Source organism: Sceloporus undulatus, chromosome 3 (assembly GCF_019175285.1).
Source record: "Sceloporus undulatus isolate JIND9_A2432 ecotype Alabama chromosome 3, SceUnd_v1.1, whole genome shotgun sequence".
NCBI lineage: Eukaryota > Metazoa > Chordata > Lepidosauria > Squamata > Phrynosomatidae > Sceloporus > Sceloporus undulatus.
Window position 1 is genome coordinate 868,629 of NC_056524.1, and position 10,491 is coordinate 879,119.

General features: G+C 47.2%; 1 protein-coding gene across 1 annotated transcript in view; it reads right to left on the bottom strand.

The window, feature by feature from the left end:
* Positions 1 to 1,098: 1,098 nt before the first annotated feature.
* Positions 1,099 to 10,491, bottom strand: part of CHRNA10 (cholinergic receptor nicotinic alpha 10 subunit) — a 10,896-nt gene continuing 1,503 nt past the window's right edge. Inside the window, exons 2-5 of the mRNA XM_042458113.1 lie at positions 6,876 to 7,021; positions 5,681 to 5,835; positions 4,010 to 4,542; positions 1,099 to 2,141 (exon numbers count right to left, since the gene is read on the bottom strand). Of these exons, the coding sequence (XP_042314047.1) occupies positions 1,537 to 2,141; positions 4,010 to 4,542; positions 5,681 to 5,835; positions 6,876 to 7,021 (1,439 nt within the window). The 3' untranslated portion in view covers positions 1,099 to 1,536. The remainder of the gene's footprint in view (positions 2,142 to 4,009; positions 4,543 to 5,680; positions 5,836 to 6,875; positions 7,022 to 10,491) is intronic.

Genomic DNA, 10,491 nt, shown 5'->3' on the forward strand with positions numbered 1-10,491 from the left:
GGAAAGGGGGCCGGGGGGGGGGGGGTCTCCAATCGTTGTTGTTTCTGGACCTGCAATTCCCAGCACTCCTCCCTGTTGGCTATAATGGCTCCAGGGGATGCTGAGAGCTGCAGTCTATCCCCAGTGGGAAAGTCCCCCCAAAACCACCCATCCCCTGCTTTGCAAGAACCAGGTGGGAAAATAGATGGTGGGCATGGGGGGAATGCATAGACAGGGGACAGGTGTTTGTCCCAGGTGAACAATGACTGCTCTTGTTGGCCGAAACGTCCCTGCCACACCAACAGGGCAGTGGTCAGTCTGCTCTAGGTTTAGACCTGAAATCCAAAGAAGCCATCCAGATTATGAAACCTATTTTGGGACAGTGGTAGGGCACAGCCTCTTGGGTTGCCTTTTTAAAGTTCTCACTAAAACGCAGAAACTGATGTCACTGCCAACCAGGGGCTATAGCTATGGGGAAGAGATGGGCAAATGAGGGCACTGCACCTGGAGCAAGAATCTGACCTTCCCCATGAAATGTCCCTTCCTTTCCCAAATTTGTAGCATTGCAGTAATTAAAACCTCCATTAGAAATCCAGTTTAGGCATCCCAAGAAAAGAGGCAACAGTCAAAAAGAGGCAAGAGGGATGGCAGACAGGGCAAACCGAAGAGGCTTATCCAGGTGATTTGTAAATTGTGAATTTAGATGATGAATTTGCAGTGCTGATTGTTTTAAAATGTGCATGTCTTATTTGTCCTTTTAAACTGTTGCATGTTTTATATATAGGTGTTGTGTATTGTTGATTTGTTGTCGTTCTCTGCCTTGATCCATAGGGAGAGGCGAGTAAGAAATAAATATTAATATTGCTGTTATTGTTGTTAATTGATTGATTATAAGTGTGGTGTAATGGTGTGAGTGTTGGACTAGGACACTGGAAGACTAGAGTTCAAATCCCGGCTCGGCTATGGAAACTTTGGGCAAGTCACGCTCTTTCAGCCTCAGAGGATGGCAATAGCAAACCCCCTCTGTACAAATCTTTCCAAGTAAACCCAGTGATAGCTTCACCTTAGGGTCACCATAACTTGGAAATGACTTGAAGACACACAACATGAATTATTAGAAGGCATCACAATGGCTCCCTCTCTGCAATGCTGGAAATTTGGGGTGTCGAAGGAAAATTTCCTGGGAGGAGAGGCACAATTCCTATTGGGGTGAACCCTCTTTGTGTGGCTCCTACGCCTGCATGTTGTGTCCGATGCTTTTTGTAATCATGGGGTCTTCACAATTCTTGGCCCAGGACTTTCCCCTGCACCCCAGACTTATTATCCAGCCCCAGAAGACACCTTGGGGCTCAACCTCTTCATCATACGTGGCCGATTTTGCTTTCCCCAGTGCTGCAAAAGCTAGTGATCTGGAGGTGGCAGTCGTTGCCCATGCGACGCGGTGCCAGGGGATCTGCAACTCCCTTGGAGGACTAAACCTTGGAGAGCATCCCCAGGTGTGGAGCAAGGACAGACAAAGGGGTGCTTTGCCCTGCTTTGCCTGGCTTTCCAGCAGTCTCAGATGGCCTGGCCCATGATCAGCATGCTCATGATGAAGACCATGCCAAAAAACACCCACATGAAGAAGCGGTCCATCACTTTGGCCACTTTCTTCCACTCCCCAGTCCGCTTTGAAGCCGCCTTCTGGTCCCGGAAGCAGTTGGCAATGTACTCCACGTTCCTGAGGATGCTGCCATGATGGCACAGGCACCGGCTCTTGGCACACGGGGGCTCCTTCGGACCCTCGCTGGCTCCCCTCTCCAGGTCCACAAATTTCCCGGCTTCACCCCAGACTGGCTCTGTAGAAGGAGACTGAAGTGGTGGGGCTTCCTCTTTCCGAGGAGAAGCACCTTTGCTGCCAACCTTCCCCTTGCTCTTGGGCGCCTCCTCGGTGGCCTTCCCATTAGCCACCTGGACCTTGGGGTCAGTCTCCGGCCGGGGGCTTTTGCAACTCTCACCAACTTCATAGACGAAGAAGATGCGGGCCATGTACTGGAGGATGAGCTTCTTGGCCCACTGAGGAACAGGCTTGGCCCCGGGGCCGCAGTGATGGATGTTCATGATGAAGATGGTCAAGGCGGTGGAGGCCGTGATCATGGTCATGGTGGCGATGTAATATTTCCCTGGACAGAGGCACAGGGATGGGAGAAATGTAAGGAACAGAACCTTGTCATCCATTAGATCAGTGTTTCCCAAACTTTGGTCCTCCAGATGTTTTGGACTTTAGCTCCCAGAACTCCTGACTGTTGGCCAAGCTGACTAGGGCTTCTGGGACTTGAAGGCCAAAATGCCTGGAGGACCAAAGTTTGGGAACCGTTGCACTAGATGTTCACCCTATAAAGGGGACAGAGCCATTGCCCACTTTCACGGACCCCTTGCAAGCCACATTTTCCCTCGTGGTGCAACTGGCAGTGATGCCATTTTATTTCTGGTTACTACAGTTACTACATACTCTCAAACTGGTCTGATTTGGCAGGGAAACACCTGGCTAGTCCTTTGGCATCCCACTTTCTCAGCTGCTTTTAAAATGTTCCAGATTCTTTTCCTTCTCACTTTCCTTCTTTGTCCTCAGCTTACCTCCCTTGCATACACTCCAACTACCTGGATTCGGCAGGGATAATCCTAATTACTCCTCTGTTGTCCCACGTTTTCAGCTGCTTTAAAATGTCCCAGTTTCTCTCTCCTCCTCCTTCCATCTCCTTCCTTCATTGTCAGCTTTCTTCAATGGCTGCAAACTGAGTTTAAAGTGCAAGAGTAGTTTGCACTCCATTAACTCAGCCAGGAGAAAGTGGAGAGCAGAGACAATCTTGATCTTCCCAGGAACCTCATCTTAAGGCCCTTGTAACCAAGGATTTTATCACACAAAGGAGATCGAGTGTTTATCCCATGAATATCCCATAAAAATCGTGTAATTACACACAACGATTTCACACAACATCGCACAAAACCCGCCATTAAAGTGGTCACAAAGAAGCATGAACACACATCTTTTTACTTTTGGGATTTCAGTGACAATGCATTTTCAATATCACTTTATTTGCGCAACTGTATGTGATAATCGTTCACGCAATTACTCGCCATTTCCACTTTATTTGCGGGATGCTTTACATGCACTTTAATCTCTCTTTAATGCCGAAATTACTCCCAGTGCGATAAACCCCTGAGTGATATTTCAATATAAAATGAGCCTGTTTTTATGGTTGTATGCAAAAACCTAGTTGGTTAATACATAATCACCTAAACTTGGATGATTTATTATTAAATCTAGCCTCTGCTTTAAAATAGCCCCTAAAGAAGGAGGCTCCCTCACCCTCCAAGGCAACGTCTTCCACCATCGAACAGCTCTTACCATCAGGAAGTTCCTCCTAATGTTAAGGTGGAATCTCTTTTCCAGTAGTTTGCATGCATTCCTCTGTATCCTACTCTCTGGAGCAGCAGAAAACAAGCTTGCTCCATCCTCCATGTGATGTCTTTTCAAGTGCTTAAACAGGGCCATCATATCACCTCTTAACCCTCTCTTCTTCAGCCTAAACATCCCCAGCTCCATAAGTTGTTCCTCATAGGGCTTCATGGTTTCCAGACCCTTCATCATTTTAGTTGCCCTCCTTTGGACACGCTCCAATTTCTCAACATCCTTTTTGAATTGTGGTGCCCAGAACTGGACACAGGATTATTCCAGGGGAGGCCTGACCAGAGCAGAATAGAGTGGCACTATGACTTCCCTTGATCTAGACACTATACTTCTATTGATGCAGCCTAAAATCACATTGGCCTTTTTAGTTGCCGCGTTGCACTCTTGACTCATGTTCAACTTGTGGTCAACTAGGACTCCTAGATCTCTTTCACACGTAGAAGTCTCCTTAAGCCAGGTGTTCCCCATCCTATATTTGTGGTGCCCAGAACTGGACACAATACTGCCCTAAGTGTAGTACCTTACATGTCTCCTGTTGTGTATACACACCCACAGCCATCCCTCGGGGAGGCTCCTTACCGATGAGGGGGACGTTCTCGGAGGGGGGCATGCTCTCGGCCACCAGGAGCTGGAAGACAGTCAGGGCCAGAAGGACGGTCACCCCCAAGGAGACCTTCTCCCCAGAGTCGGCCGGCAGGTAGAAGCCCAGCGGGGCCAGGAAGGAGATCATGACGCAGGGCAGGAGGAGGTTGAAGATGTAGAAGGAGGCCCTCCTCTTGAGGTGCAGCGTGTAGGTGACGTCTGGGTAGGGCTCCGAGCAGCAGCCGTAGGTGATCACGTTCCGCTTGGCCGGCATCCCCAGGACCTCCCACTCCACGTTCTCCACAAAGTCTGTCAGGTCCCCCGTGTCCTGCTTGTTGAGGATGTCGATCTGGTTGCCGTTGTAGGTCCAGGAGCCAAAGGTCAGGCGGCACTGCTGGCCGTCAAAGGGGAAGTAGGAGACGTCCACCTTGCAGGAGCTCTTGGTGATGGCCGGAGAGTCCCACATGATCTGCCCGTCGTAGCGGATCACCACGTTGGTCTCCATGGAGCCGGTGAACTGGTCATCAGCACTTAAGGGCCACAAGGAGAGGGAGAAGTGTCAAGGTTGGAAGTGGAGTGCTGATGGGGTTGGGTCAATATCAAAACATTGAGCAGAGGGCTGCCAGTTTGAGATTACCCCAAGACCGAGGGTCAGTGGCCCCTGCTGATGCCCCTAAGTATTAGGCCTTAAGCACCAACCACAGTTGGTACTTGGCTAGTCATGGCTAGTCATTCAAACACACAGGGTTCTGTCCTGGGTCCAGTTTGCTATTCAACAACTTTATCAATGACTTGAATGAAGGAATAGAAGGCATGCTTATCAAATTTGGAGATGACACCAAATCAGGATCAAAATTTAAAATAACCTTAATAGATTAAAAAGCTGGGCCAAAGCTAACAAAATGAACTTCCAGTCCCTTCACCATTTTAGTTAATAATAATAATAATAATAATAATAATGATGATGATAGGATTTATTTATATCCCATTGGACAGGAGTCGCCCTCCTTTGGACACATGGCTCCAGTTTCTCAATGTCCTTTTTGAATTGTGGTGCCCAGAACTGGACACAATATTCCATTTGGGGCCTGACCAAGGCACAATAGAGTGGCACTATTACTTCTCTTGATCTAGACACTATACTTTTATTGATGCAGCCTAGAATTGCATTGGCCTTTTTAGCTGCTGCATCACACTGTTGACTCATGTTCAACTTGTGGTCTAATTGGACTTCTAGATCCCTTTCACATGTAGAAGTCTCCTTAAACCAGGTGTCCCCCATAATCCTGTATTTGTGCATTTCTTTTCCCCACCCCAAGTGCAGTATTTTTCCATCTTGAAATTCATTTTGTTAATGCAGTTTGACAGCGCTTTAACTGCCATGCCACCATCATACAGAATTCCGGGATTTGTAGTTTGGTGAGAAATTTAGCCTTCTTTGGCAGAGAGCTCTGGTGCCACAACAAAGTACCAATCCATAGGATGGAGCCATGGCAGTTCAGGCAATATCAAACTGCATTGATTCTGCAGTGCGGATGCATCCTATAATCACACTCTCCACTCAGTTCAAAAGATCATTGGAGCTCTTTCCAAAACCAGGCTCCTGTCCTCTAGCAAAACCCACCCAACCTTCCCCCCAACTCTCCCCCAACCCCATTGGAAACCCACTTGTTATAAAGGACGATGTCCGGCCTCCAGACATAGCTGCTTGGGATCCGGATAGTATCGATCCCATCATAGTCTTCCCTTGACCAGCCCAGGTAGGCGTCCACCCAGACCTGCCGGATCCAGAGGTAGGCGGTCAAGATCTGGTTCCTCTCGTCCTAAAACACAGGAGGAGGAAGAGAGCAGCTGGGTGAAGAAGGAAGGAGGAGGCTGGGGAACTGGCAGCAAAGTTGGTGGGAAGGAGTGAAATGCATTTAGTTAATCGTTAATTAGCTAAAACAGTCTGTGAAGTCGAAAGCTTTCATGGACGGCGTCCATAGTTTTCTGTGGGTTTTTTGGGCTATGTGATCATGTTCAAGAATAATTTATTAATGATATCAGGAATAAACTCTTCTAGAACATGGCCACATAGCCCAAAAAACCAGAAAGTCTGGAAACCTTTGAACATGAGCCAACAGTGTGACGCAGCAGCCAAAAAGGCCAATGCAATTCTAGGTTGCAGGAATAGAGGTATAGTGGCTAAATTGAGGGCAGTAATAGTGCCACTCTATTCTGCTTTGGTCAGGCCTCACCTGGAATAATACTGAGTCCAGTACTAGGCACAACAATTCAAAAAGGATGTTGAGAAGCTGAAACTATGTCCAGAGGAGGGTGACCGAAATGGGGAAAGGTCTGGAAAGCATGCTTGGCAAGATTTGCTTAGAGGAAGCTTGCCATTGCCTTTCCCTGCGGCTGAGAGGCTGTGACTTGCCCAGTGGGTGTCCATGGCCAAACTGGGAATCAAACCCTGGCCCAACGCTCTTATAAATGTTTTTAATTAGAATTAAACTAAAGGTTAAATAAAAATAATAACCAAAAATTACCAGGGAACAAGGCAGGAGCTCCAGCGCTGAATCACGCCTGAGAGCTGGACATCCAACGCCAGATATGACTGGGTTTCATTGATTTAAATTTGATTTTCATTTTCCTATTTATTTATCTATCTATCTTAAATAAACCAAACCCAATCCTAGCTGGCGCTGGATGCCCGGCTCTCAGGCGCGATTCAGCAAGGGAAGCTCCTGCCTTGTTCCCTTCCCAGGCCTTTCATTCCAGGCAAAGCTACAGAAGCCAGAACTCAGCAGTCCTTTTCGGACTAAGCACAGTCCGGCCCTCGGAGCGGCTTCAGCCTAACCTTTCCTATCCTTGGCGGCCTTACCATGTCGATGATCTGAGAGAGCGTGACCTGAAGGGTGACGTTGAGGGCCCGATCCGTGTCTTCCGCCGGCCGCAAAGCGTTGGAATAGTTGGCAAACAAGTCGTTGAGCAGCTTGTAGGCGAATCTGCCCTGAGCCCCTGAACACCCTGGAAATGGGGAGAAAGGGGTAGTTTTGGGGACAGAATAATAAGTATTATTATATGCATGCCCTGAGTGTTCTTGGGCACTTTATTATATAGCATATCTTGATTTCAGTAAAGCCTTTGACTTATTGATTATCGACTCATCAATTATTTGACTTGACAATTGTCATCTGGTTAGTTAATCTGACATCAATCCCAGGAAAGATTCTGGAGCAGATCATTAAACAGAGAGTCTGTGAAGATCTAGAAGGCAATGCCATCATCACAAAAAGTCAACATGGGTTTCAGAGAAAGAAGTCATGCCAGACAAACCTAATCTCTTTCTTTGATCAAATGACCATCTTGGTAGATGAAGGGAATGCTGTGGATATAGTAGATCTTGACTTCAGTAAGGCCTTTGACAAAGTTCCCCATGACATTCTTGCAAGCAAGCTAGACAAGGCAACTGTTACATGGATTTGGAATTGGTTGACCGGCCGAAGCCAAAGGATGGCTCCTTTTGTCCTTGGCCCAGGGCTATTCAACATCTTTATCAATGACCTGGATGACAGAATTGGGAGCATACTTATCAAATTTGCAGATGATACAGGGACGTAGCCAGGATTTTAGGAAGGGGGGGTCCAGACTAAGTGCCACCATTATAATGGGGCTTGGGTGCGGCGGCGCAGCAGCACATACCATTCATTTTTCTAATGGAAGGGGGGGTCCGGACCCCAAGATCCCCCCCCCCTTGGCTACGTCCCTGGATGATACCAAATTAGGAGGAATAGCTAATACTCCAGAGGACAGAATCAAGATTCAAAACGACCTGAATAGACTAGAAAGCTGAGCCAAAGCTAACAAAATGAAATTCAACACGGAGAAATGTAAGGCACTGCACTTAGGGCGGAAAAATGAAAAGCACAGATATAGGATTATGGGAGACACCTGGCTGAATGAAACTACGTGTGAAAGGGATCTAGGAGTCCAAGTAGACCACAAGTTGAACATGAGTGAACAGTGTGATGCGGCAGCTAAAAAGGCCAATGCTATTTTAGGCTGCATCAATAGAAGTGTAGTGTCTAGATCAAGGGAAGTAATTGTGCCACTCTATTCTGCTCTGGTCAGGCCCCACCTGGAATAATATTGTGTCCAGTTCTGGGCAAAGCAATTCCAAAAGGACATTGAGAAACTGGAGCCATGTGTCCAAAGGAGGGCAACTAAAATGGTGAAGGGCCTGGAAAACACGAAGCCCTATGAGGAACGACTCAGGGATCTGGAGATGTTTAGCCTGGAGAAGAGAAGGTTAAGAGGTGATATGATAGCCCTGTTTAAATACTTGAAGGGATGTCATTTTGAGGAGGGAGCAAGCTTGTTTCCTGCTGCTCCAGAGCCTCGGATGCAGAGCAACGAATGCAAGCTCCAGGAGAAGAGATTCCACCTCAACATTAGCAGGAACCTCCTGTGAGTAAGGGATGTTCCAGAGTGGAAGATGCTGCCTCTGAGGATGGTGGAGTCTCCTTCTTTCTCCTTAAGCAGAGGCTGGACAGCCATTTCTTGGGGGTGCTTTGATTGGAAGTTCCTGCATGGCAGAAGGGGGCTGGACTGGATCAGGGCCCTTGGGGTCTCTTCCAACTCTAGGATCCTATGACTGACCACACTGTCCACACACATCCTGGTTTTCATCTGCAACATTTTGTTTTGGAGGTTTAGGTGGACTCTGCCAGATGACTGAGTCCTTTTTAGCAGAAATGGATGCAAGTTTGAGGGACTCTGGCCGGAGGAATGCTGCAGCTTTGACTCATGCCTTGCCTGGATGTGCAAAATCCACTGTCACACATTAAAACCCACACAGAAAGCTTCTGTCTCAGTGGCCCTTAAATCCCACAATGGGAGAAAGGCAGGATATAAATTGATCAATTTGTTCATTAAATAAAACTAAACGCAATGCAATCTGTCCTGCAAAAACCACCTTCCAGGGGCTACTTAAAGCCCCTTTTTATTTAGCAGAAGCAGAAAGCAAGCCTCTTCTTTTCCAAAAACAGCAGCAGAACAACAAGGATCTTTCCAGACTCCCTCAGGACTTTTTCACACTGGGAAAACTGGAAGGCCACAGCAGGGTCGTTGTCGTCACATTTAACCCTCCATGTTTGCCTTTGCACCAACTCTACAAAAGATCTGATATTTCTGTTCGTAAATTGCATGCAGGGGCCCTTGGCATCCTTGGCTGGGTTTGGTTCCAGGACCCCCCTCAGATTCCAAAATCTGTGGATGCTCAAATCCCAGCATATACAACGGGGTATTACTACTACTACTACTACTACTACTAGGACCTTGAAACGGTAGTACATGCTCTGGTAACCTCTCAATTGGATTTCTGCAATGCGCTCTACATGGGGCAACCCTTGTACCATACCCGGAAGCTACAAATGGTACAGAACATGGCAGCCAGACTGGTCACTGGTACTTCCAGGGCCAGTCATATTACACCTGTACTTAAAGATCTGCATTGGCTACCCATTCGCTTCCGGGCACAATACAAGGTGTTGGTTATAACCTATAAAGCCCTACATGGCTTGGGCCCAGGATACCTTGAGGACCGTCTCTCCCCATACATTCCGCCCCACACCCTCAGAACATCTGGGCAGCAACTACTGAGGGTCCCGGGGGCTAGATTAGCCTCCACTACAAGGAGATCATATTCCATCATCGCCCCGACCCTCTGGAATACGCTGCCCATTGAGCTCCACTCGGCCGCCTCCCTGGCCCAGTTCAGGAGGGAGTTGAAAACCTTCCTGTTTCGATTAGCATTCCCCGACACAAGCTCCAGCTAGTCTCCACCCTCCCCCCCCCTGACAGTAGGGGTAATGGCTGATGGGGTTTTTAACATTGGTTTTAACAGTTTTATTGTATTGATGTTTATTGTTGATGAATTGTATTGTTTACCTGCTGTTCACCGCCCTGATCATAGGAAGGGCGGTATACAAATAAAAATTTTATTATTATTTTATTATTATTATTACTACAATGGACCTGTTGTATCTGCTGGGGTTTGGTTCCAAGACCTGCCATGGATACAAAATACATGGATGCTCTAGTCCCATTACATACAATTGAGTATCCTCATTCTCATTCTTCTTATCATCATTATTATTGTTACTACTACTACTACAACTACTACTACTACTACAATGGGCCCTTGGTATCCATTGGGGTTTGATCCCAGGACCCATCATGGATAGCAAAACCCATGGATGCTCAAGCCCCATTAAATACAATGCAGTAGTGAAATGTTGCCCCTTATACAAAATGGCATAATCAAGGGTTGCTTTTTGGAATGTATATATACACTCCTCCCTCCACATTTGCAGCTTTGATATTTGCAGCTTTGATTATTCACGGATTGGATTAATACATTCTCTCTAGGGATATCTAGGTCCTCCAGTGCAACTCTATGGTCAACTTACACTAAAAGTTGCCCTGGAGGACCTAGG